The sequence below is a fragment of the Columba livia genome, chromosome 4 (genome assembly GCF_036013475.1).
Source record: "Columba livia isolate bColLiv1 breed racing homer chromosome 4, bColLiv1.pat.W.v2, whole genome shotgun sequence".
Taxonomy (NCBI): Eukaryota; Metazoa; Chordata; class Aves; order Columbiformes; family Columbidae; genus Columba; species Columba livia.
Genome location: NC_088605.1, coordinates 25,693,833 through 25,721,652, shown reverse-complemented (window position 1 = coordinate 25,721,652; position 27,820 = coordinate 25,693,833). Strand labels below are relative to the sequence as shown.

Here is a 27,820-nt window from a genome sequence, read left to right as displayed (position 1 = left end):
GCTTTGCAGCAGTTCAGGATGTGCATCACTTTGCTCCTCCGTTCAGTATTCATATTTATATACGACATCAGCTGTTATTGCTCAAATGTATTCCAAGGATTCATTTTCCTTTTTCTAATGCTCTTTTGCTTAACTAAAATTTTCAAGCACTGTAAAAAATGAGGCTTTTCTGTAATATCCCCCATGAAATAGCTTGTCATGATGTGACAGAATATTTATTCAATTAAATACATAGATGCTAATATTTTATTCATAAGCTTAATCATGTACAAATACAGCATGAATGCATTTGTACTTTGGTTATTCCTTCACGATTGGCTTATTTAATTTTTGGAAGGTTTTCTATTTGTTTTAGTTTAATGACTGCTGGACACACCAAACTGTATCATATATTTACCAAGAATCTTTTGCCCAGAAGTGTTTTACTTTCAGAGAATGTAATGAAATTGTATCTGTAGCAGGAACCCAGTAATCAGTTAACAGGGTAGTATAACACGGACTCATGCCTTTGCAGAAGGAGAAGGAAAAATACCCTAAATTTCAGGGGAAATAAGAGAGAAGTAGAATAAAATTGGGACTGAGGAAATTACACAAAATTTACTGCCGTCTCCTCAGTTAACAGTAATGTGAGCTCTCATGAAATTTAGATGTTGGGCTTTTCTGAACCCTATTTCCATCAGTGCAAAACATTTAAACACAGAGGTGACTTTTAGGTTAGCTTGCTATTTAGCAAAGCCACACATGAGCATCCATCGCTAACACACATGAGCAAGCCTGTAGCCTTACATTACATTGCTGGTTTGCATTGTGTTCCTCCTGTCTGCCAGGGCTCCAAAGCAAGGCAGTGCCTACAGAGTTAGCTGCAGCTTGTTCTTTGCACAGTTATCAGTAGGAAAGACCTTGCCTCACTGCAGTTTTTTTAATAGGGAAAAAAGTAGGTTTCAGGAGTCTCAGGTAGGAAAATAATTATATATAAGGGATGCTGAGCTAGCTGCTGAAAAAAAATCAGTACCACTGTAGGGATCAGATGGTCCAGTGTATTGCCGCTGTGATCGAACAAGGCAAGGAGATACCAGGGAGCAGTCACAGTTGCTTCAGCATAAGAGCATCACACCCCCAAAGAGCTTCCCATGCTGCCCCCCTGCTCTTCCTCCTTCCCCAACCCCCTTTCCACATTGGCAGAGGACGAGGAGCTGGGCTGGTTGTTCTTTCTACAGCAGAGCTCCCCAGCCATACTGTTGGCTTCCCAGGGGTGCGTGTACCCAGCAAAATTAAAGCAGGTTCTTGTGTCATGAGCGGAGGGGGGTGAATTGACCCTGGCTCTTTTGCAGCAGCAGGAGGAGACAAGCAAAGTGCAAAGAGAAAGCCTCAGATTATAGATAGAGTTGGACTGTAGGTGAAGGGTCTTTCTTTTAGGGTTTACAAGCTTGGATTTACAAGCTGGAGGGTTGAGATGTTTGGGGAGAAGGGGAGGGGCCCATCAGACAGACAAAGCCCATCTCCTCTATATTTTGGCTTCCTTTGCAGGGGTTTAGATTTGCTTGTAGCTGCCTTTGTCAGCAGTTTGCACCAGGCAAGCAAGTAGCAGACAGTCACAGAGGCTCAGCTCCCGGTGATGCTATCCCCCCTGGGAGGTGGTGGGTACCCTGAGTCATACCAATTCTTCAAGGACTCTCATCACAGTCTTCACTAAATTCAACCTTCCACATATTCATCAAACTTGCAAAAAAAATAAAAGCAAATAACCTGAGGAAAAACTTCAAAGATGTTCCCAAGCTGGCTGCCAGGATGCTCTAATAAATACAGGAAAGGAGGCAAGGGTATTCCTTAAAATAGTTTTAAGGTATCAAATATCTGGAAGCAAGGAGGAGAAATTTGTAACAGTTGCCCATAAGTGCAGCGTGTGGATGATCACCTCTATTGAGCCTCAGACACTTTTTTTTTCTAGTTAACAGTGAGCTCCTGTCTAAGCTTGGGGTTATGCAAATGTTTTACTAATTGGGCCTCCAGATTTACGTGATTTAATAAAGAGGTATAGCTGCAAAAGTGCATGAGTCTCTAGGAGGGTTTGGTTTAGGTTTTTTGTGTACTTCAATTATTTCAAGTGTATTAGCAATACCGTTTTATGTTAATTGGGTAATCCTGAACTATAGCATTTTATGGGCAACAAGAATTAGATAAAATTTAGGTACAGTTGACTGAAGAGGGCTTATAAATGTGTGTGGATTACAGGAATTCCCCAAATTAGCCCCACAGCATTCTTTCAACGTTGGAATATTGAAGCATACAAGTTATGAAGGTTAAAAGCAGAATTTTTTTCCAGCTGACATGGTGGCATTTCTGTAAATCTATAATTTGAGTTAATAAGGCATTCATTAATAATAATGAAGCTTTTAGTTTTCCCAGTTCCTTTATTTATTTTCTTTATATTTTTCACAGTAACATAACTGCTGTCAAGTTTCAGGTGTGTTCTACAGAAGTAATAAATTTATTATAAAAATAGACCAAAAGAGTCACCTCTGAAGTAAACTGTCAGCTGCAATGAAGTGATCCATTTGATCACACTCTTCAAAGACCCTTCTTATGCATTTTAACAGACTAAGAAGAAAGGTTATACTTAAATAGTATAGCTAGTCACTGGTTCTTAATTCTTTTTAACCTACTTGTTAAAGTGGAAATTATCAATAGCCACCTCTCAAAAAATAGTCCTTGTACCTCACCAAATGCAAGTTCCTAGAAAATTGAAATGTAATTTTAAAAGTACTTATTCACAGTAAGAGCAATTATGTGTTCACTTCAGGATGTGTTTTGCTGTCAGTATTGCAGCTAGTTAAAAAGGGTATTTTTTATTGCAACTGACATCTTTACTTATTTGCCTTGTAAAATAAGCAATGAAAATATTTCACTTTTTCAGGGGAGCAAGCAGTTGCTGAACAACTACCCCGTCTACATCACTAGTAAACAGTGGGATGAGGCTGTAAATTCCTCCAAGAAAGATGGACGACGGCTCCTTCGCTATCTCATCAGATTTGTTTTCACAACCGATGAGCTTAAGTACTCATGCGGCCTTGGAAAAAGGAAAAGGTCAGTGCAGTCAGGAGAGACAGGTCCTGAAAGACGTCCTCTGGATCCAGTTAAAGTAACATGTCTCAGAGGTACTGCATCTTTTCGCTCAGTGTCCACCATATGTGATCTCATTTCACCACATTGGCTCTGCCTCAATAGAAGCGTTTAGCTGACAGTTGCAGAACTAGAAAGGGTTTCACAGGCAGGTAACAAACAGCCAGAAACCCCCTGTGTTGTTGGTTTTGTTTTTTATTTTATACATACATAATCATATGTATGTATTATATATGTGCACTATTTTTTAATGGGAAGAAATAGCACTGCTTATTTAAAATAAGAGACAAATACAAGGGCACAACAACACACTGATACACTTGAAAAAGAAAGAGAATCAGGCAATCCTAATAACGCTCTTTTGTAATAAACTAACAGGGCATTCTTTGACACTGATACACAGCAAAACTAACCAAAGGAGTATTTAGAGCCTAATGTGTAGTGAGTGTAGGGCACTCAAGGCCACAGTGCATCACTGGAGTTAAAAGCTAACTGAGTTTCAGAATAGGTTTGAATATCTTGTAGGGCAAATAACATCTACTGGTTAATTACGTACAAACTGTATACCAATGCATTGTCAAGGATTTAAGTTCTTTTTTGCGTACTGATGCACCATTGACTGAAAAATTTAGGGAACAACTTTCCTTGATGTTTAGCATAAAAGGAGGCAGAGTTTTTGCAAGCATTTCACAATGTCAGAGGGCAAGGATGTTGGACAATACAGAGAAAAGGTCCAGACTGAGAAGAATTATCTGTTATGGCAGTTCATGCTTTGGTTTCCTGAAATTGTTCAAAAGGCCTGATACTGAGCGTTATAATGAAACATACAGAACAGGACTTTTTAAAGGCCAGTTAAAAACATGTTTGTAGTAGCATTTGCATTTTAGAAATGCATATGCTTATAATTTCTTTAATTAACTCATAGTTAACTTTATAGTATTTCATGAGCACACACACAGAATTTTGGTTGAACGGACTTTGAGAACATTCTACTAATCAGTACAGTGTAAAAAGCTATATTTTTGTCAGTCAGTGATAAAAATACCTTTAGTTATCCAAGTGGAGTCCAAAGTTGTTATATGCATCAGACAGAGCCTCTTCCCATCTAGGACAGAAGAACCCAACAAGGCCAAGTAAATAAGACTTGGGGTACACTGATGTAACCAGGTAACGAACTCAGATTTTACATACAGCCAAATTAGGCAAAGAGGCTCTTTTTTACTACAAAGGAGCCTGATAACCTGTCCTATGATGCTCTACCAGACCAGTCAGAGCTTAAGAGAAGGGCAAGTCTATTGCACATCATGCTGCACAGAGGTCTGGAGCAAGATTCAGGGTCCCAGAAGTTCTCCTGGAAACTGAAGGCTGAATACAAACTCTTTACTAAACTACTTTAAATTTCATCTAGTGATTTATGCACAAGCAGAGTGATAATACCCATATGTTCCACTTTCTTTTCCCTGCCTCCCACCAGGACTATCAGTAAATTCACCTGTAGATGGACTTTTGCTTATGGTCTCTCTCCTTTCTGGTGCCCTGGACATAGAGTATGTGTGGAGTGCTCGTTTCGAGAAGGAGAAAGGCCAGTTTCCTTAATTTTCAGGAACTTGAGGAGGGAACCAAAACATTAAGTATCTAAGGATGAGTTAAGAAAGCAGAGTAGACAGCTCTCCCTTTGGCCTTCCGTGCGTGGGTGGGAATGTGACAACTTTCTCCAGTGCCAGGAGTTGGCCACTGGTGCTCACTCACTTGCAAGCCGAGGCAACAAGTGTCTGACTAATTTTCAGCACATCCTGTTATGCCGCCTCACCATAACACAGAGGACAAACTGCTTCTCTCCCTGCACTCAGAGTAGTTTAAACATCTATAAATATTTTTAATAGATTCCTGCAACTGACTGATATCTGGAACCAGCTTTAAAACAACCTGGCATACTTAAGTTATAGCATTACACCTTTATATAGCGGGTAACCATTTCTCTGAGAAAAACACCGGTCTGCAGAGCCTCACGTGAACATAACTAGGTAGGGATTACTGTTGCCTGTGTGGATTTCCAGGGAAATGAATTTAAAAACCAAGATAGCTATCAGTTTTGCAGACACACTGCTGGAGGAGCTTTGCAAAAATCACGTCCTCATTGTCCAACAGATGAGATAGCTTGCAGGCACGGGCACTCACGTAAAAGCACTGCATTCCATTGCCTCGAGATGCGGTGACAGCAATGAAGTTACCTTACGCCACTTACTGTGCTGTTGGCTTGTCAACAGTAGAAAATAGAATTTAAAAATATCCTGGGACACACAATACCATGTGAGGGAATAACTAATGTTACAGAATAAATAAGAAGCTCAGTTTCCATATGAGTTACAGTGTATTCAATATATGTAATAAGGTGCCCTCACATTTAGAATCGTATTTGGACATTTCAAAGTCCAAATACACCTATTTGAGCTATGTCTAGCAGTTACAACTCCAGAATTGGTAAGATGCCTTCTGCAAGCTTAGCCTATTACATGTCAAAGAATCTGAAAAAATAAATGTAAAAAATGCAATCATCACATACAAATAGCTATATGTGGAAGCAGCAGCTACTTAAATAGCCAAATTACATGCAGTACAATTCATTTTCTCCTGCATTGAAAACTATTGCAAAGCTCCCCAAATTAGCCCTCTCATCTCATTTAGCTATTTCTAAGGGAAATTTAGTCTCTGAAAAATAGGTGTCAGATTCAGGAAGAGGGAAAGAGCAGGACTTAAAATGAAAGATATTCCAAACAGAAAGGAGCACCAAACTGAAAAATAATGGTAGTGACAGGCTGTGGGCTACTGCAGCCTGCAGATGTTGAAGCAGCCAGCAGAGGGAGATCATGAAGATCCATGAGAGTAATCACCTTAAGGTACAAATACACAACAGGTTGCAAATGAAGTACATCCTGGTTCATGTTAACTCCCACATGTTTTGCACATGCTGAATCACAACCACCTCTTCGAATTAGTTCTTTTTATTTCCACAAGAAGGGACTTTACCTCCAGGTCCCATGTATCACATAGCTCAGGTATAACAAAATACGCTGCATGTGGAGGAACACACTTGTGCAGAAAGAAAATAGGTCCAAGTGGCATTATCATGACATCCCTCATAAGGCTTTACTCCTGCTTAAGTAGAGCAGTAATGCCCCTTTCTTGTTTCCCATCAGCTTTAGACACCTGGGCGATAGCAAGTTCCACAAAGACAAGTTGTTTTTTATCCATGCATGTTTTCCTGCAGAGTTCATTAGGATGCATTGCACTTCCAACCCGGACTGGTGGATGCCATCCGAAGAGCAAATAAACAAGGTATTCAGCGACGCAGTAGGACATGCTCGTCAAGGGCGTGCCGTGGGGACTTTCCTTCACAATGGGAATTCATATTACGAAGGGACTGACCACCCAGGATCACAGGACGAAGTCTTCAATAGAGGTATGCAAGATGGATCTGGTGATTGATGGCAGTGAGAAGATCCTCATACAACAGTAGCAGCCACTTAATTTAGGAGAGACTATCTGTTAAACATACTTATCCTGCTGTCATTTAAGAGTCCAAAGCATGTTTGAACACATACTGCTTACATTTCAGCTTCTTCATCCTACCATGTCCCAGTTAACAAAAAGAAATCCACTTCCAGACCTGCTATGTGGAACTTCTCAGTGCCTATTATTTGCAAATCTTTCATAGCACTCTCAAAGGGAAATTGCAGCTCATTTGATCTAGTTCTAGAGGAAAGGTCATTTTAAACTATAAAAATGTCAAAATAAACAGCAGCTACTCTCTTGTCTGCCTACTGATAACAAACCCAAGTCTGGACCCAGAACAGCTAGGTACTATTTGCTTTCCTTGAGTAGATGTAAGAACAAGTCTGCACGCTTATAACAAAAAAAGAAGTGGTCTCCCACTTCCTAACAGAAAATACCATAATTATAAATGCTACCTTAAAATATAACACAAAATGAAAAATGCAGGGACTTCCTTAAGCCAACTCTGCCAGGAAATTAAGCTTCCCGGGTAAAACAGAAGCACTCGACAACAGCAGAATCCTTCAAAGACCCAGAACAATAACAGGCACTTCTAATAGATAAAAATTGCTTTGTATATCAGATAGACACTATATTTATCTAGATTTCTTGGGGATTAGAGTTGATCATGACAGTTTTCATTAAAACAAGATTGCTAAAAACAAACTGCCATTTCAGAATAAAGGTTTTCCTTTGTCTATTCCTATCCTGCAGCCGTATTATGTAGCTTTAGAGGCTTTAAATTGCCTTTTCTTGGTTTTGCTTTCATTTGCGTTATATATCCATTTCTTCAAATAGATAAGGCAATGTGCTGGTCTTAAGAGTCAGATGCTCAGAGTTGCATTCAGGGAGGGGCTGGGTAAGAAGCACCTAATTTAACCTTCTGTTGTAAGTAAACACAGGGTCCCAAGTAATAGCTGCAAGAAAAATTCTGATGTGCTACAGCAGAATTCATAATGGCACACAACACTGGAAGCTGATTCCAGCTTTAGAAAACAAATCAGTCCACTGAAAACTTTTAATTTTAAAGGCTTAGGACTCCATTGTCCCTCCAATTTGATGCACTCCAGAAACACACAATGCCAAAGAAAGTAAACCCTTTCCTTTCCACATCAGGACGTTTCCATCTCCTTACTCTTGTCCGGTCGCTCAGGCCGGTGCTGGTGTCCTTCACAGCCTGAACCAGCTCTCCTTGAGTCAACATTTCCCCTCTGATGGGTACAGGGAACTGTTTTTTTGGAAAGAAAGTTCACTTTGCTTTTAACCATCCTTAGTGCTACCTCATCAGCATTGACTCTCCTGAACACTCATACTCCCCAGCTTTCCTAGGCACCTTGCGCACGCCCCAAGAGAAGCTACTAATTGCTCCTTTCGCCCTTCTCTTCTTCCCAACCTTCTCCCCATGCACCAGGCAGGAGACACCCAACCCCTTTCTCAAAGATAAGGAAGGTCCCCATGGGGTGAAGCGCTCCACTAGCTCCGGCCTGGTGACAGATGGAGGGCTGAGGCAGTCTTCTGAAGTCTGGCTCGCCCACACGATGGTTTCTTCCCACCATCTGCCTCCTCTTTGCTTGTGGTTGTGACCGGTCTCTCACAGCCAACCTGCAGGGTGTCCCGGAACATGGGCTCCACCATGCACCACAGTAGACGGGACCTCAGCCAGCCAGTATAGGCTTCAGGCCCTTAAATGTCCAATACCTCTTGATTATTTTTATTTCTGGTGATTTTTTAAAAGGTGGTTGAAAGGCACTCAGTTGACCCAGAATAACTCATTTATTTTCTAAAAGTGAATGAGCAGTTTAGTCACACTGGACCTCACCAGGCCCAGGGGTTTGGGACACCATCCCTCACCACAGGCAGGAGGTGACCGTCTCTGAACAGTCAACGTTGCGTGGTGGCCTCCAGCAAAGAAACTCAGTGTATAGAAATGTCACAGTACGGATAATCCTATAGTAGCTTTTCAGTGTTGAACTTACACATTTTTTTAAAAAAAGAACTATAATAGAAGATGTTACATTGCTCAGATGGTGTAAGTCTTGCTGGTCTGTCTTTAATGTGGTGACACTTGCCAGTACTACTTGGTAAAACATGTCAGAATGTGAGTCGACATTATACTGTAAATTTGTCCACAGCAATATGTATCATGCTGTATTTTTGTAAACATTGTGATGGTTTCCTTTTAAATGTTTAATTGTATGAGGTCAAAAATACAAATACGTCATTTTTAACAGTCACAGAACAGAATTACTGGACTGGACAGACCTCTCTCACTTAATAACTTGAAGATTTGCTGAACTTACTAGTAAGCCTAGCTTTATTTTTAGTGTAAAACATGTAGCCAGCCTCCTGGAACCACTCACAATCCTCTACTCTCATATTGTGCAAAATAACCAAATGTATAGTTTCATCCTGAAAGCCACTTTAGCACTAGAAATGGCTTTGCAGGTTTGGACCTTTCTTTACAAAACTCTGCCCTTAGTTGCTTGTGTGCACTGGCCAGTGATGTGAATTGTAGTTACAGACAAGCATTAGCAGACACCAGCTCATCTTTTTTTGTTCATGTTTGGTTTTAAAATAACAGAGCACAACAACTTTTCTCAGTTGTCTTTGTGTTTAATTACCATCATGGCCACTCGACTCTTGACACACTCATTTCATTTAAAAAAAAAAAAAAACAAACCTTCCACAACAGCTTATTTTGATTAATTTGTTCATGAGACATTTTACATTCATACACATTGAAGTGTCTAAATATCCACAAGATGTTAGGTGTAATAGTACAGGACCTGAAATAAGGGATAGCACATAAGCCCCCGCAGAGCGAGATGCCCGCATTTAGGCGGTGTGCTTTCTAAATCAGCACATCCCTTCCCAGCTCTGGATGTCGACAGCCGGCTTGCGACAGAAGGAAACTGCTATCTATCATGTCACTCCAGAAAGTCCCAGGAGGATAGAGATTCTTGTCTTATCCTTCCATACTCTTTAATCTTACTGTCATTTATGTATCTGCCTTCTCTCAAACTTTGTGTAGCAGTACCGCACTCCCATCTGTGCCAACATGCCTTCGCTATATTTTCTATGACAAATATTTGTGGAGAAACTGTGATTAAAAAACCATTAATCCTGATATTTTTATTGTTATGGTGTAGTTAATTCTATGAATACTTTCTAATGATGATTGTACTGTGTAGAGTAAGTACAAGCTAAGGATAGACCTTTACCAGATATTGTAAAAAAAAAAGTGCATAGTGTAATATAGACTAGTAAGGTTTTTGTGACGATTTCTATAGGATGTGTGAATTGTTTTCTATGTGGCAACACACATTTCTTTTAAAGAATATAAAATCTTAGAGAATTTTTTAAACAGCCAATATTTTTTAATTATAAAGACATTTGTTACCTACAGTTTACTATTTCCGGTGTTAATTCTAATTTGAATATTTGTTTTATTACTACATACCTCCAGTTCCATTTGTTCTGTTGCATAAATATGAACAATAAAAGTTGGTCTCTGGTTAATCTCTCTCTTTCTATATAGGCATTATGTCAGTGTGACACCTGTCACAACTGGCTCTCAATATATGTATATATATATATATAAATATATATATATAATTATAAGTTTTAGACCTATATTTGTATAAAAGGCTAGAGTGTTGTCTTTTATGTTAAATCCTTGTTTGGTATGAAGCACCAGCAAGCACAGTGAAAGATTATGAAGAATTAAACTATGAATACAATATAAATCATTTTCACCTCAAAATATAACCACATATATTTATGTGCTGGCTAGATAGAAAGACTGTTCAGAGAAAGTACCCATCTGCAATCTTAAGACCTGGATTTTCAAGTGGTGAAGTTTAAATCCCATTTTAATTCAAATTTCAGTGATGGCGGAATGTCCCGTTTTCTTAAATGCTTTAGAAAATCCCGACTCCAAATAATTTGTAGAGGAATTAGGGTGACAAACACCCAGCATGGCAAACCCCTTCTGCTGGGCTGCGAAGCAAGACGGGTCTGGGTCTGACCGCAGGCTGGTGCCACCATCAGAAACAGTTGCAAAATATTTCCATTATAAAACAACGCTTTCAGGTGCCTGTAATGTTGCAATACTAACTAGGGTTGGGGTAGTATTTTCTAGACTATTTTTTGTGAAAACCCTTATTAGTGAAACCCTCACCAAAATTATTTCAGGTGATTCTGCAAAATCTAAGTTTAAAAAAGTGTGTTAAACCCTCTGAAAAAAAGGACAATTAACTTCTCTGTAAAGTTTTAACTTCCCAGCCCTTTGGGCAATGACTTGAAGTATCAGAGGGCAGATGCAGAGGCAGGAATGAAGGGGGACAGGCAGAGGGGGAATGGCAGGGTCATGGGACAGGACAGGCAGCAAACCAGCAGGGAAAGCTGTCAGGGAAGGAGAGCACAAAGGTGTGCAACTAGAAGCAGCAGTTGGGTTTTCAAAGCTTGGAAAGATCCACACAGAGGTGAGATCTAACAGCAGAGTCTATAAAAAGCTGATAAATGTGAGAGGTAGCAGCTGGGGCTGGAGAGGCAGGGAGAAGAGTAAGGAAGGGGTCCCTGGGGTGAGGGAGAACCAGGCCTGGGAAATAACTGATGTGGAAAAGGCAGCACAGCTGGGGGTGTGATTCAGTGTGGTTCAGTAATGGCACATTTTACCACTCTTCCACCTGTTAACCATACTGGCAGGGCAATAGTTAAACCATGCTTCTGCTCTGCCATAACACTGGGCCATTCAGAGAAGCACAGCCCACTGCTGCAACTATACAACTATGCAACTCAAGTGCCAAGATGTCCCCGAAGAGGATCTTTATGGTCCAAGTCAACCATTGAATCTCATGAAATAATTTAGTTTTTCACTGATTTTCTTAAAAAAAGCTCATGTGCAAGCTCACATTATAAAAATATTTGTAATATTTTGATAAGATCAGTTGCAAAATCTAGCCCTCAGGAGTTCAGCTAGGCAGGAACTGCTGTTTTCTCTGCTACCTTCCCTCTGCTGAGGCACCTCTGTGACCAAAGCCAGTGGAAGGACGGTCAGAATAGGAAGTGCGTCCACCACAGTGAGGAGACTGAAACATCAGCATTCCAAGAAACACAGCATGAGATGATATGTTTCAGCCTTCAGCCCACTGCACCTAAAACCCAGATAGTTCTACCTCTCCATGAGTGTTTTGTGAAGATTAGTGCTACTGCGGAACCAGAGCTATAGTGCGAAGCACAACAGTAAAACCCTTGAAGAAGGTAACAAGCCTTCCTGCAGAGTAGTTTGAGTGCATGCAGTACACAAAACCAGGCCACAGATCAAATCATGAGGATAAACCAGAACATCAATCTCTGAAGGAGCAGCATCCTTCTGTGGGAGGCTGGGGTGCTGAACAGCTGCAGCACTGTGGAGTAGATGCAAGGACTCACAGGCACAAGGAGACTGAGGTTATGTTAGCAGAGCAGCTTTAATTTTGCTCTGTCCTAATATCCAAGTCCTTAAGATACTGCCTTCGCAATGTCCTCTTCTCAGAGATTTGCAATCATCAAGCTCACTCAGCATGGATGACAATGGAAGATGAGTACTGACTTGCAAAGTTTAGCTTTGGTTTGTAAACATGTACATAAATGACATCTCAAAAGGAACAGCAAAGAAAGAACTCATCTTTCCTTACCTGGCACTTATGCTCATCAGCACCATGGGTGACTACAAATGGTTCCTGAGGGCTTCAGCAGAAGGAACGTATGAATACATCTTCAGGTGTCAATCATTTAAATCTTACTGATACAGCAAACCAACACCACTGATGAGTACTCCTTGAGGGTGGCCTTTTTAAATCAAAGGTGCTATCTTGGTTATTTGCTAGCAAGTTCATACACGAAGAGCTCTCCAGGGACAAATCCTCCTTGCTGCAGCATGGAGTCCCCTGGCATACTGGGCACATCTCTGAATATGACCTTGCCCTATGAATACAAAAACCTTCCTCAATAACCTTCAACATCTGAAGTATAAAAGCAGCTTCTACTACAGATGTATGGCGTTAAGGGAAAAAAAACAAGCACAACCAAGCACAAGCAGCCACCACAAACTAGGAGTTTACTTAACTAAGTCAAGAGAAAAAAAAAAAAAATGTGACATGAACTTACATAACAATGTTGGAAAAAATCTAAAAAGCCCCTTTGTCCTTAAAAACGCTTTACTCTCACTCATCTGACAGATAAAATTGCCACTACTAAGGCAGCCTTTTTAGAAAAATGGAAAGAAATAGTTTTGCTAATGATTCAAAGTAGTTTCCCATTAGAAAAGTTATTATTAAATTTAGTTCTCATTTAGGAACAGGGTCATAGTACAGTAGAAAGTCTAATTAAACCTTTCAAAAATGCCTTGTAGTAACTTTAAGTGAAAAACTGAAAAGTCTTCTTGCAAAAGGATGTGAACCTGAAGAGCCAACAACTGAACTAATTATTGAACTGATGGAAAGAGGGATTATTTTTCTAAAGGGCAATCCAAAGTGAGAAGCAGAGCAGCAAGCAGTTCTAACACAATCTCTTGATAAGAAGGAAGTGTAGGAAACACCCAGGTTGTCTTTCCTGTCCACAGCCATCAGAAAGACAGTTCCAGTGAGAGACTAATCTTACTAATTGGTGTTGGTATCACCACCCAAAATAATGCTGCTCAACATGAGCTTGTGACACGCAGTCTTCAACAATCCCAGCACCACACATTAATATCCAGTGTGTTCCTGAAAGAAAATACCTTGAAAAAGGGAGTTTCTTTTAAGAGAGAAATTCCAATGAAATGAAACACCTTCATCATTTCAGACAAAAATGTGGTTATTGACAGGTTCATCTTCAAGTCACAGGTTAACCCAGTTTATTTTTGAATGCAGAAAACTGGTACCTGAAGCATTACCTGCATGTGCTGATGAATTTGAGTCTTCTAGCAACCTGAACTTGATCGTTACGGCTGAGGTGAACAAAAACCTTCTCATCTTTCCTGAAGTACATTGCTTGACCACCTTATTTCTCATAGCTGACACCATACAGACAAAAACTCCGGTTTTTCGAGTTTCTCCAGTTTAACGCGCAGGCTTCTTCCTTTTTTGTTTCCTCTTGACAACCTCACACAGATTTTTTTCAGCCCAAACAGAAGTAGAGATGACCAGTTTTCATCAGGATTAATGATAAAAAAGGCACTTTAATGAAGCAGACAGTATGTTAGATCCTAAGCTGACTAATTTCAAGTCAATACCTGGCTTTGCTGGGATTGTCATGTTACATTTGTTACCTAAGTCTAATACATAAACTCAACCTCCTCAAGAAATTCTCCATACTGTTGACTACACACAACTAAGGAAGCCATCTCTCTTACTACCTTTCTTGACATCGTCTTTAGATCTGGCCCAGGACAGCCGTCCAACGGTGCCCTGAGGGGGTGAACAGGATGAAAGGCACAGTTGCCAGGGAAGTTCAGAGTATTAATAAATATGGCTCGGCTCTCCTAGGCAGGTTGCTCACGTACTGAGTGCACACTATTTAACAGAGTGTATACTGTCGACAAAGGCAAATTGAATAACTAGCACAAATAGATGGATATAACCTTTGTTTTGCATCTATACAACACTGATATATGCATTTTGAATTCAGAAATGTAGCAAATCATCAACTGCCTAAAGCCACTGTTATTGCTTACCTTTACGATATACATAAAATCACTTGAATTAACAGAACACAACCTTTACTGGCTATGCAACATTTTACTGAATAATTACAACTTGCAGACATTTTACAGGCTGGACGAAAGAAAGAACATATGCAGAGAAATATTTAAATGCCTACACTTCACAAATCAAAATGACTTCCCCATACTAATCTGAAGTAAACAAGACACAGAATGAAAAAGCCAATACACCGAATGGGGCGAAGAGAATACATTCAATTAAAAGGTTGCATGGAAAAACATGGTTCAACTTTGAGATTGCCCTTTGAAAGTTCTACCACCAGTGAAAATCCTCACCCTTGACTTTCAACTTTAATACAATTTTGGTAATAGCCAAAATGTTTTCCTAATGCTGCTTCTCACATAATTCTTCAGCATCTTTAAGAGACACTTACAAAAAATCCTTTATATTACATCATTTCTACAACATGGCGTATTTTTTTTTCTTCTGTCTCAAGGTTTGAAGCAGCTGATCACAAACTCAAAGCTTTAAACATGATCTAAATTTAGGTTACAAAAATCAAACATATCCTTGCTTGTGGAGCTGAATTCCACTATTCTAACGGACACCTTCTCCCCATAACAGCACTGGGAATGCTGGCAACACAAAAATTTGATCAGGCTTACTGTTAAGGTAACACTTCTAGAAAGTAAACTAGAACTTTTATTTTAATTGGTGGGTTTGATTTCCACAGAAAAGGAATTGTCCTCAAGAGCATTGTGTAATATAGAACAATTTACTGCCTATCTACTATAAGCTATTTTTTATTGTCTGTGGTATTTTAAAAATATACATCCTTTTCACATTACACTTTGAATGTTTTCTTAAATCATCACATTCTGCAAAGGAGTTAAAAAATCTTGCTGATCCACAGACATTTAAGGAACCTGAAAAATATAGACTGACATATTAACCAATGATCACAGTCTGTTTTAAGAATACCATAGACCTTAGAAAACCACACCATTTTTGCCTCCCCACAACATCTTCAGTATGGTGCTTCAATCATTTTCTGGCTGAAGAATCATTTTCTCTTTAATTCACTCTGGCTCCCGTTACCACAATTAAAATTACTCACCCTCCACACCTCACCAACAAAGCTCCAGACTGAGATTACACCATCACCCTTAGCAATAAGACTAAGTTTTCAGAGGGCAAATAGGTTTATACCTGCAAAGCTGAAGACCATATAGGGAAACGGTTAAACAGAGGCACTGATTTTCATCAAAGGAAAAAAGGAGATGAGTTTTTCCTGGGAGTGGGATGGAAGAATCACCTTCTTAATACTACTAAGGGCATGTCATACCACATCATTTTATGCATTCTAACTAAATACAATTTCTTACTGTTCTTTTCCTCTCCAGTCATCATTTCTTATTTCTGGCCACATTTTTTTAGATTGTTCATATTTTTCTATTCTCCAGTGCTCAACACCTTAGGTTTTTTTCCCTTCCTTGTATTCTTTTCTTTTTACCACACACTTCATTATAGTTTCTTTTCTTTTGCTTCAGCAAAGCCTGATTGACTGCAGTTACTACAGCCTATACAACCTGGCACATTTTATTTTCCTCAAAGGACATTCATTTCAAAAATCTAACTATTATGCTTTAAAGCCTGTTTCCCGTTTCTCTATAAAGATATAGTCTACTTTTGATCTTAATCATTTGTGTCTCACTAACAAGAACGGAAAAATTACTTAAGCTACGCAATCCCTCTCCACAAAAAAAATCTTTTTGGTACACCTCAACTTCTCATGTATATTAAGCAGGTAAACTGCAAAAGAGATGAGAGTGCTACTCTCTGCTCAGAGCTAACAAGAAGAATAGAGGCAGCACGTTACTTAAGCTAGAAGAAAAAAAGCACGTTTTTATTTTATATTCGCTTCTGCAGTGCGGGCCTTTAGGCATGCACAGAAGTTCACTTTTTGTACAGGAGTCAATATTAATCAATCGTTCTATCAAGCCAAAATGCCTTCAGCACATATGACTATCAAATGAAATACTCTTCTTTCAAATCTTAAACAATATGCTTCTGTGGATTCTTTCATAAGAAACACATATAAATCAACTTTAGAAAATGGATTATTTAATTGATAATTTTCAAAAATGGCCACAGTTTCAATACACAAAAGCCTAAAAACCCTTTGCCGCAAGCCTGCATTGGATGCACACATCATTAGCTCAGGTACTTCCACAATGCAGATTTTTTTCTTTGTTATGGAAAAATGTAAGTCAGCTAAAATGATAACAACTAAAGAGAGCACAGAATTGCAATCAGTGTATTATCTAGACAAAACACACGTAAAGCTCTTCCCTATACTCTTCTTTATCAAAGAGAGGCCAGTAAAAATCTCTCAGTAAAAACTCAGTCTTCAGATATAACTGAAAAATCTGCATCTGCCAGAATCCAGAAACTCTGGTAGTTGTGGCTAACGTGATTTGTAGCTTTCAAAACAGGAATCGCTATTGTCAACTATCCACGACCAAGAAGTACAGTACAAAATCCAGAGATCAAGAGTAGCATCTAGCCCTGATATTAAAAAAAAAAGGCTCATCATGGCTTCCTCCTCTAAAAGTTATTAAAAAAATAATAAAATCTGTGCAGGAATTCAAGGAAGGAGAAAAGCAGAGGCTAAAAATCCTTCAGCTTGAATGGAGTCACAGAGGATAAATGATCCAAGTTGTCCTTAAAACATAGGTTCTCCTGTTCCCTGAGTCCCTGCTACTCCTAGACCAGAACAGAGAGCAACAGTCTCTGCTAATACCGTAGGCCACTGAAGCAGTTATTACAACAAGCTTAATGAACACTTTACAAAGCAGAGGAGTAGAGGGGGACCACATCAAATACTGAATTCCACAGTGTATTAGGGAGACAATCTAGATTTGAAACAATTTAAATTTGAAAATCACTTCAGAATTTTATCTTTTCTAGAAAAACAAATTATACAGGAAAACAGCTATTACTAATGTCCAGACAACTTTGACTTAAAACACATTAAGATCATTGGGCATGTTGGAACACCAAGACAATTTTTTCAAACACTGCAGGTTTTACAGAATTATGAGACATTGCACAACACGTAAGCATCTTTCACAAAGCAGCGGACACCAGTACTTTGAACAACATTTGAAAAAATAGAACCTGCAAGGTCATTCTACCGAGATAAATTTTAGAAGATCACACCTTAATTGAAAAAAATCCTAGAATGTAACTTCATTGTTAGCTAAATCCTCACTCCTCCTTAAAATCAATCTAAAAGAAACATTACATTTGTGATAAAGAAAAAAAAAAAACAAAACATTCCTCCACAAGTTTTCTTTAATTCTGAGAATGCTATTTCATGAGTGTACTAGCTGAACATTTTCCACAAAAAACACTAAAATAAAAGTAAACTAAGTACTTGGACCCACATCATCTCAAGTTTTAGATCATAAAGACAGAAAAGGAAAAAAAAAGCAATAAAGATATCGAAACTGTTAAAAACAATCTGCAAAGTATAATATATATTGAAATGTAACGCTTCAGAATTACTTTTCCTTTCCCACCTGACAGGCTCAATGAATTGACATTTTCATCCAACTGCAAGACAGGCAAACTCACAAGGTACCATCAACGCCAGCCTGCATACCATCTTGTGGTACATCACCATCCAGGTTGTTTTCAAAAATGGAACTGGGTCCTCAAACTACACAACTGTTAGATACCCAAAAACATTCAAGTTCTGGATTCTTAAATTTAACATATTGTGATGCTATAATCAGTAATGTAACTAGGAGACCAGGACTTGAATTTTATCTTGGAATACAAACAAAAGGTCTGTGGATGGGTATGCTTCTGTCTCAGATAAGGAAATTAAGACTAGAATTCATAGGAATTACATCTCTGATGAATAACAAAGCATTTTTATAAGCTCTTGGAGCAAATGCTCTGTAAGAATATAAACTCATGCCCCATCTTAAACAAGATTTGGGAACGCCTCAGTATTGAGATGACATTTACTAACCTCTCAGTGAAACTCCTGCCCTGAAAAGCACATACTACCACTACTCATTCATCAGTAACTCCAGCACACAAACCACTCTGATCATACTGGCTGGCTTCACTAACCTCCCCAGTAAGAGCATATTCTCAGTTTGACTTCTCTGCAGGTTTTTAAGATTTCTAGAATAATGGGTTTACCAACATGTTTATTCAAATTCAAAATCCATTTAAATATTCTAGGAAGAAGGAAAGAGGTTATGCATTATCAGATTCCAGTGCTCTTCATGAATGAGACGAACATCAGCAGAGTGCATAATGAAATGAGATGAAGTTTACATGGAAGAGTGAGTAGAAAGGTAAATGATTTATAACGTGCTAAAATATGCCTTATTTACTTGATACAGTGTTACCTTTAGACTGCATTTCAAATCATCAGGTTTAAATATACTAACTAGTTCTACAATAGGAGAAAAGATAAAGCCTTCTTTCAGATTAGACATAATAATACACTATAAAGAAGCCACCAATGAACTGGAATTATAGACTAAAGAGCCCACTTTGCCCACAGCTACTGTATGTAAATCCCCATCTGTAACTAAACCCTGGAATGTTTTTCTACTGAAAGTGACCAGCATGCAAAGTGCTTTGCAGTTGTCAGAAGGCATGCTATTAATATTTTAAATTCTCATAGTTCACTGGTGACACTTAGTATGAAAAAAAAAAAAAAAAAAAACATTTTAAAAAGCTTTTAGTCAAATCTGTACATATTGGTCTCCACAATTATTATTTGCTGCAATGTTTATAATTTTATCTTAAATTGATGTTTGAAGATTTGTGTTTCTTATCAACATTTCTTCCTTAAGCAAGTCAGTCATTACTCAGCGACTGAGTCACTAGGAGGGTCTTACTACCACCTCTCACCCATGAGGAATTCTCATTTTACTGAAATATGTTAAAGTGCATAAATGGTTTCCCTCAGAGTTATTTATATGCAGTGATTTCACATTTCAACTTGCATGATCAGTACCCTTCGCTTTACTAATAAAGACTGGGTCTCAAAGAATCTGGTACAACTTGGGTGCCTACTGCAGAAAGGCTTGAGGCTGATTGTGTGAAGTGCTAGAATTGCACATTTCAAAGTTATAAACTCTAAGCACTTATCTCAGGATTACTGAGGACCACTGATAGATTTACTTTCCCAAACAAGCAAGGTCAATTCTTCAAAAACAGAAAGTGGTTTAGAATTCAGATAACAGAAAAAGTCTAGAGGTAAATAAATTAAAAATACAATGTATTCATTTGTTTAATTATAAATAGTTCTAATACATTTTTTGCTATTGTAACTTCCAACTACATCTCTTACACCTTCTAGCAAAGACCATTTCTGACAAGACAGTCTATTAAAAGTATAAAAAGCAAAAAGTGCCAGGTAACTTTTAATAGGCGCTACCATAAATATCTCCCAGATTACATCTGAAGACGTTTACAAATAAAAGAACAAGTGTCAAAGTAGAGAATAAAGAACAAAATTTAAACCAGAAGAAGTTCACTGAAATCTCTACACAGTAATTTCTTCACAGTAACTTAAGGTATTCTGGCTAACCACATACAGGTGACTCCACTGAGGAGAAAAATCTTATTTTTCTGAAGTGCAGCTGGTAATTGCAATGGTGGCAAAAAGCAGGTTTCCAGATCATGGTACTTGACAGAAGGTCAGTGCCTGTTTGAAAGAACTTATCTCATAGAAAAGAAAAACTGTGAAACAATCACACAGTTGAAATCTTACAATTAGTTTAAGATTGGCAGGTTCCACTGGAACAAACTCTTCCTAGCTAATCTTAATATCTCCCAAGAATCTTTAATGACATCTTGAAAGAAACTGGAGAAGTGCAAACCCACTGCATAGGGACACAAATGGAAAAACTAAGTGTGTTGTATATTTTCACGGGCAGCTAATATTTGCCTAACTAGACCTCAAGTTCTGAATTGCAGTAAATATACTCTGACAGACTCTCCTGTGGAATTTAAGTCAAGTAGCTTTTTCAAACTTATTTTGCCATAGAAATTTTTGTCTGCGAGTCTAGCGCTCTTCCAGAAACAGAGCAGTGCGAACAGCCCAGGAAGCTCACAGCACATGTAAGCGAGGTACGGTGCTGAGGTCGCTGCAATTCCAGAAGCTTTTCAGCCCTTTACACGACTTCTTTCCCAAATGGCAGCAACCTGAAGATTTCTTCTGCCCAGTCTATAGTATCTCCAAATCCACATGACGAACGTCAGGATTTCGTTGCTGAAATAAAATTCAACAAAAAATACGTTTTTTTTAAAAAATATTCAAAGATTTTTGTACACGGATGCAAATAACATTTTTGGTATGGTGTTGGCAACTGGATAACAAACTCCCTTTTCTGGTAAGATAGGGACTATTTTAACACAGGGACTACTTCAAACCAAGGAATAGCTTCAACAAACACTGCCCATACTGTAAGCAAGTTTTTGAAGACTAAGTCATCTTTTTGTTTGACAAATACTTTTCAATGCCACAGATAAATTAGTTCTTACGCTTTATAAATTATGAAGTAGCTCTCTTGATTTTAAAAAAGCAGTTTTTATACAAAACTCTTTAAATAAAACTTCCTTAAACTGAGATATATATGTTTAACAGATATTTTCCCGAATAACAGATAAGATTGCTGAAATAATTTTTTCTGTGCCATTGAAGCTATTTATAAAGATTCAAAATACTGTTTCTATTAAGAAATCTGCATTTTCGGATATTGCAGGAAATAGGTTATTGTCATTACACGGATTGTAAAATCCATGAGATGTTTACTGAAAGTCACTGACTTCAAAGTCATCTGGCATGTAAATCTGACTAGCATATTTAGTAAAGCATATTCAACAGCAACACGATCACTGAAATCCCTGCCTATACCAAAAAACAGTATTCATGCTTATAAAATAATTAGTCATGATTCTGCTCCTCAAAAAACACAAAGAACTAGATCTGCTGGTACAATTAAACTCAAAAATAAATTTTGATTTTTAAACAGCATCACTGTAGGAACAGGAACTAAAACTAGAATATTTATCAAATATAATAAGAAAGGACATGGTCTTGAGCAGTGTCTCCTCATGAATAGGAAAGGCAGTCATAACAGGACTGTATTTGTATGGCAGTCAGTACACTTATAGTTCTGTATTCATGCCAGAAAAGGTAAGATTAACAGCCACAGTTATACAATTAAAAATGGAAACAATCCTGTGTCGCATCAACCAAAGGATATTTATATCGCAGAATGAAAAAAAAAAAAAAAGTAAAGTTATTACAGGTTTATTAAAGAAGTAAACTGTACTACTTCAAGAAGAGCAAAGTCCTCATCGCATACTGATATATTTAATACAATGCTAAGTACCAGATTTAGAGAAAAAAAAAAAAATAAAATAGAAGATTGAAATTTGCTTCTTTACAATTAAAATAGAATTCAGTAAGTTGCAACTAACCTGATATTTTGAGAATACAGTAACAAAGACACGATTAGGTCTCGTTTCGCAAAAATAGTGTTCTACAGTGTTATAAAATTGAACAAAATATATCACAAACAGATCAACAACAAAGCAAGGCTTTCCTGCTGGTCAGAACTTTGTTAATGATTCTATAGCAAGAAAATTTGCATTAGGATTATCAACCTCTTGCCCCTCACATATTTACAAACAAGATCCCAAAAAGTAGATACAGTGATATTGTTTAAATTATATCACAGAATAAGTACTCCCTAATAAGCAGCTACATTTTACCTTTAAGTCCTTCTCAAGCCTGTCTACTTCAGCTCCCAGTGTGTCAATAATATTCTCACCATGCTTAAGCATGAAGGCTTCTAATTCTTCAAGGGTTTTCACTTGTTGAATTTCCTACGAAGAAGTCAAATGTAAGAGACTGAGGTGAGTGAAAGAAAGGAATAACACTACAGAGGGTCCTGACATATTTCAAGCAGGAGGGGGAGGAGGGGAGGAAAAAAAAAAGACAAACAAAAAAACACACAACAAACAACAACAACAAAAAACCCACCAACCAAACAAAACCAAACCACAGAACACCCACTTCTCAGCTTTTGCCATTTCCTTTCAAAGCAGCCTCGACTCTTTAGTCTAAAAGACACAAAAGGATAGGACAGCTGGCTTACCATTACACCTGCATTTGACATAAACCCTTCTATCTTTAATGGGTTTTCTCCTTTATTTTCCAAGTAAGTTTAGAGAATTTCACTCATTTTCTAGAAGTTTCTGGGATATCCCCTGCTCACAGCAAGGCAGAGCAGGGTACTCCTATGTATTCTTTCCTCATTTTCATACATTCTCGCTGTTCCATTGCACTGCTTACTCTGGGCATCACGTTACCAAGTCATCTGAAAACCCGTAAGGATTACTACGAATGCTGCTGCTGTAAATACAGCTCCTCCATAATATCAAAAAACTCAAAGGCAGTTGGTAAGAACTCAGACTGGAGACCCACAGCTTACAAAATTGAAGAGACAAGGTTAAGGAGGACAGGACTCTATGCTCCTCCCTCCAAAAAGCCATAGGCATCAGAAGCACCAAAGCAGGTATTACCGCATCATCACGAGCCTTCCTTAGAGGCCATACACCAAGAACCAAGTCAGCCACCAGCCATTTGCCCTGTAGTATCTCACGGTATTTTAGGTGATACAGCTGCAGTATGTTTATGACAAATAGGTTATTGCTAACAGACACAGTAATTATTAAATAGCTAATTCTTGTATATACAGTTAGAACACAACAGCAATTCAGTACTTCCCCCCATTACTCTAAAACTGAAGAGGAATAACATAATTGAATAAGCTCAAAAGACATCCCAACCACAATAACCCAGGATCATGGCAAGTCTAAAAAGAAAAAGAAACAAGATTAATCTGAATGACAGCAATTCAACAAATATTTCACAACTTTAGAAAGAGTAAATGTTGCTATCAATGCTAGTAACAGCTAGTTTTTTGAAAAAGGCAAACACTAAGTTTGCCCTTTACTTAGGGCAGCTGAGTCTCCCTGAAAGCAGCTATCCTGCAATAACAGCTCCACAGCTGACACCAGCTTACTACATGAAACTACCACAACCTGTACGAGCAACAGTTGCCAACCTAGAAACAATGAGGAAGAACTTTCCCAACAATACCAGCTGGAAGAACCAGTGAAGACTGCATGCAATGGCCAAAGGAAATAGTGGATAAGGATCAGAAGCCATCAAAGCCTTTGAAAGGAAAAGTCGCACACTGAACAGCTGTAATAGCAAAGCAACTGAGACCTGGCAATATAAAAGCAAACAAAGCTGCAGAGCCTCAGTTGTAAAAAGCTGACAGTATTCTTCCTCTCAAAAATGTATTAGATTGAAATCCAATGCATTAACAGATCGCTTAGTGCACTGTGTATCTATAATATACATACATTCTTATTTTGACATTAAAGGGCAGTACTTTTTAAAATCTGGGACAATAACTACTGGTTTTAAAAATTGCAGTAATTTAAATGTAAACTCAGCTTCCAAGTTGTGTTTAACAAACAGACATAGAATGCAGACACATCTGATACCTACTTTTCATTTTGAAAGGGTAGCAAAGACAGAAATCTCGTAGGTAGACAAGCAAACGTGTATAAGCATATGACTGGTAAAAATAGGTAAGCAACCAAAACATTTTGCCCACTTAAAACTCTTTGTAATTTAGATAAATTATTATTTACTTCATAGCTTTGCCACATGGAATCCAGCTGGAAGCAATTTTGCATTTCTATTTTGAAGAGAGGGATTAAGAAAAGCTACTCTGAACTACACTAAAATCAGAGACAGACACTGATTTAAGGTTGTTTAATTGCTGAATGCTGTCAAAGTGCTCACTCGTGTGATGCACGCAATCCACATTCAAGCCCAGCCTGAACGGCAAGATCTGTAAACCCTAACAGTGCATCTTCAGCACCCAAGGTGGATGGCTCTGCCAAAACAGATGCTTATCGTCAGGTAACAGGCTTCCAGTTTTAACTACAGGCCTTGTTAATTCAATTTAAAAAAATTATGAGAAAAATTACATTCTCATCAAAATTTTTTTGGACAAATCTGCATTTTCTAACAAAAAATTTAATTAAAAACACTACCCAAGTCGTGCTCAACCCAGAAGTGGCTCCATTTCAGTAGCACATAATATTATTCTGTGTATTGATATTTAACACACTTACACAAAGTAAAAAAAAAAATCCGCAATTCTTCAAAATGAAGATGTGGAATGTATCTCACCACTTGAAAATCTTGTTTTCAGACATACTTGAAATTGGAAAGTAAAAATCAAATGCTAAAAGTTACAAAATCATTTTTTAAAAACATACTTGTAGCAGCTGTTCAATGTCTTGTTTTTCCAGGTAAGAACGAGTAACAACCCGTCCATCAAAGTCTACTTCTGCCTTGAATCTCACTTTGCTCATTCCCATGTCTGTGGCTTTAACATCATGAATTGCTCTGAAACACATAATTTTTGAAGAAAATGTAGAACAACATAAAACAAACAACTAGCTAGTTTGACTTCTGATGTTAACAATATCGTCACAGTAAAATGATCATGTAATTTTAAAAGGCCATTGCCTTTGACAAACATATCCTCATTTTGTCACCACACACTGCCATTAAATACTAATCTAGATTTAACCAGTTCTACCACTTTCACAGGTATCTGCTATACCAACACAAGTATCCTGCATCTATAAAAGGCTCACTAAAATAAAAGACAGACTACAAGAAGCATCGCAAATTTTAGAACTAGACTAATTGTGTTAAAAAATTGTCACATAGAAGTGCAAAATTCCCTAGTCTTGAGATAAAACTTTTCAGTTCAACTTATTCGCTACTGCACAGAATGCAACTATTTTAAAATCTTTCAGTACCCTCAACTCTGAGGTAAAGAACAGTAACTTCTTGCCAGTTACTGAAAGTACACATTGCAATTATCTAAGTGTCCTTTCCTAGATACAACTACAATTTGTAAAGGCATGACTTCTGGAAGAAGTCATTTCTATTCAAAATTACAACTGATTTAAGAAAAGGTTATGGATATTGTGTTTGGAATTTATTTTTGATCATACTGAACTATTGATCATGACTAATCACAATACAGCTGTTTGTAAATGCTGCACTTGTGTATTTATTTGAAATTTTCTAATAGATGATAGAACACAAATGTTCCAATATGTTTATTTTGGACATTTGAAGACTTCTGTTTGTTCTATAGCACAGTTTTGCTCCAGTTTGTTAGACAAATTCCATGACATGAATACAGGTAATAAACAAAAAGTCCTCTTTTTCAAGGACAAAAATATATGTAGCAAAGTCAGGCCAGAAAAAAAGACTAAAATATGGGATCTAAATCTCAAAGAAGTTTCAGATTTTTAAAATTCTTTATTTATTCATTTCAAAAGCAAAACAGAAAAAGAAGTATCCGAGGTCAACTATAAAATATTCCAAAGACTTCAGTTGTATTAACAGAAAAATGCAATCTTGACAATTTTTAAAATTCTAACACAAAATTTAGATTTGGCAAGAAAGCTCACTTGATGGAAAGCACTAAACATTTTTCCTGTTCATTTTACTAAGTTGTGCAACTTCCCAGCATCTTGTAAATTAGCGTGCTCTTTGTTTTAAGCAAATTTACTCTTCCCAACTAGAAACGTTTCTTCTCATCTTAATATTTGTAAATGAAAAGTGACTTCACAGGGGGAGCAGGAAGAAAGTGGAAGGCATGTATTCAAGAAGCAGCCTTCTACAGGGAACTGCCTACAAAGAACAGGAGGCAAAAATTTAAAGAGTAACAGTCACAGGAAATGTTTATGGAATACTGGTTGTAATGCTCAGGGTGGAGGAGGGGTAGCGTTAAGCACATGGAAAAAGAAACAGAACATGAACTAAATATAGAGACACCAAAAATCATATCTTAGTAAACATTCAAGCAGATTAGAAGAACTATCAGCTTACTGGTAGCAACTGAGAATTTCTAGCTCAAATCCCATTTACACAGCTATTCTGTGGGACGCTACGAAACAGTATTAACTGGAGTAACCTAACTGGCATCAAACGACCTCCTCACACAAGAGGGTATTTAAGATAATGGATGTGGTTCAATGACTGTTATCAAAAAGATTTTGAAACCATGAGATTCAAAATCTTGAAGATACATCAAGTGTCTATCAGAGCTAAGCAAGAAGATAACAAGAGACATTTGAGATTCTCATTAAGCAGTAACCTGATAAAATTCAGCAGAATGATGCATATTCTGTAAATGTGAAGGGAAAAAAAAAATAAATCTACCTTACTGCTTATAATCTGTCCAGGAAAGATAAGGCAGTGAGTCAGAAATTTAAAAAAACACTAACAATTCAAAAATACAAATGTGCATGCTAAAACTTAAGTTACAAAGCTTGCTCATGGAAGCTTCTGGATAACTAGTAGACACCATCAATTCAAACTAGGGAAAAGAGCAAGTTTCCCATTAAAGAAAAATTTGTCAGAGGATGTCGAGTTACTGGCTTTGAGCCATCAGTTGTCATACTTGCCCCCTTCCCAACCCCCCTCAAAAATGACAGATTTTCCAGCACAACAGCAGCACAATTACACAATAGTTGCTACAATGAAGTAAAAAATTAAAGATGAAACTGTGAATAAAATAGTTTATGACTAGGGATCCATTAATTCATTCCATAAGAACAGAATCAGGACAGTCTGTACCACATCCTATATTTTATTACACAGTTCTGAAAGCTCAATCTCCTACACTTCAGTTAAACTGAACACAAGAAAGATTTAGGCACCAAAGGTGTGAGAGTTGAAAATGTAACGTTTTTGTAGCAAAAAATAAAATTAAATAATTTTACAGCTGAGAAAAACTCGGACTGAAAGCTCATTCCAGATCAAATGAAATAAAGGCTACAAATAGGAATTACCAAGCAAAATGGAAAGAAAGGGGAAATAAATAAACACGGGCCTAAGAAAAGCAATTATGAAGTCCAAAAAACTGACAGAAGCATAAAAAGGCATTGTCTGTGATACAAACCAACATCTTTTAAGCATAGCAGAAACAAATTATAACCTGGAAACAAGCCTGCTACTAGATGGAAATGGTAAAATTGTTACTAATGATACAGAATAAGCAGAAACAAGCAATAAGCATTGTTCTCTTGATCTAAAAAAGCACAACACCACATTAGTACAACAAAGCATTTCTCTATGAGTAGAAGAGCAGCATACTGGATATTTAAAAGGAAAAAAAAATACTGCTAATTCAGCAGGGTCCGTAACCTGCATTCAAGAGTAAAAAGAACTAAGAAAACTGTGAAGGCAAATTAATTTTTCATCCTGCAATACTGATGAGAACTAATAATTAAAAAAAAAAAAAAAA

The 27,820-nt window shown here is 37.7% G+C and overlaps 2 protein-coding genes across 4 annotated transcripts in view; one reads left to right on the top strand and one right to left on the bottom strand.

Moving 5' to 3' along the window:
- Nucleotides 1-9,351, top strand: part of BEND4 (BEN domain containing 4) — a 32,926-nt gene extending 23,575 nt beyond the window's left edge. Inside the window, exons 4-5 of one of the 2 annotated variants that reach the window (XM_065060785.1) lie at nucleotides 2,915-3,155; nucleotides 6,389-9,351. In XM_065060785.1, the coding sequence (XP_064916857.1) occupies nucleotides 2,915-3,155; nucleotides 6,389-6,606 (459 nt within the window). In that variant the 3' untranslated portion in view covers nucleotides 6,607-9,351. The remainder of the gene's footprint in view (nucleotides 1-2,914; nucleotides 3,156-6,388) is intronic. The other variant, XM_065060786.1, reaches the window with a different exon arrangement.
- A 10,300-nt stretch (nucleotides 9,352-19,651) lies between these two features.
- Nucleotides 19,652-27,820, bottom strand: part of SLC30A9 (solute carrier family 30 member 9) — a 36,791-nt gene continuing 28,622 nt past the window's right edge. The window contains exons 16-18 of one of the 2 annotated variants that reach the window (XM_065060784.1): nucleotides 24,765-24,894; nucleotides 22,173-22,286; nucleotides 19,652-20,664 (exon numbers count right to left, since the gene is read on the bottom strand). In XM_065060784.1, coding sequence (XP_064916856.1) covers nucleotides 20,620-20,664; nucleotides 22,173-22,286; nucleotides 24,765-24,894 — 289 coding nt within the window. In that variant the 3' untranslated portion in view covers nucleotides 19,652-20,619. The remainder of the gene's footprint in view (nucleotides 20,665-22,172; nucleotides 22,287-24,764; nucleotides 24,895-27,820) is intronic. The other variant, XR_010472193.1, reaches the window with a different exon arrangement.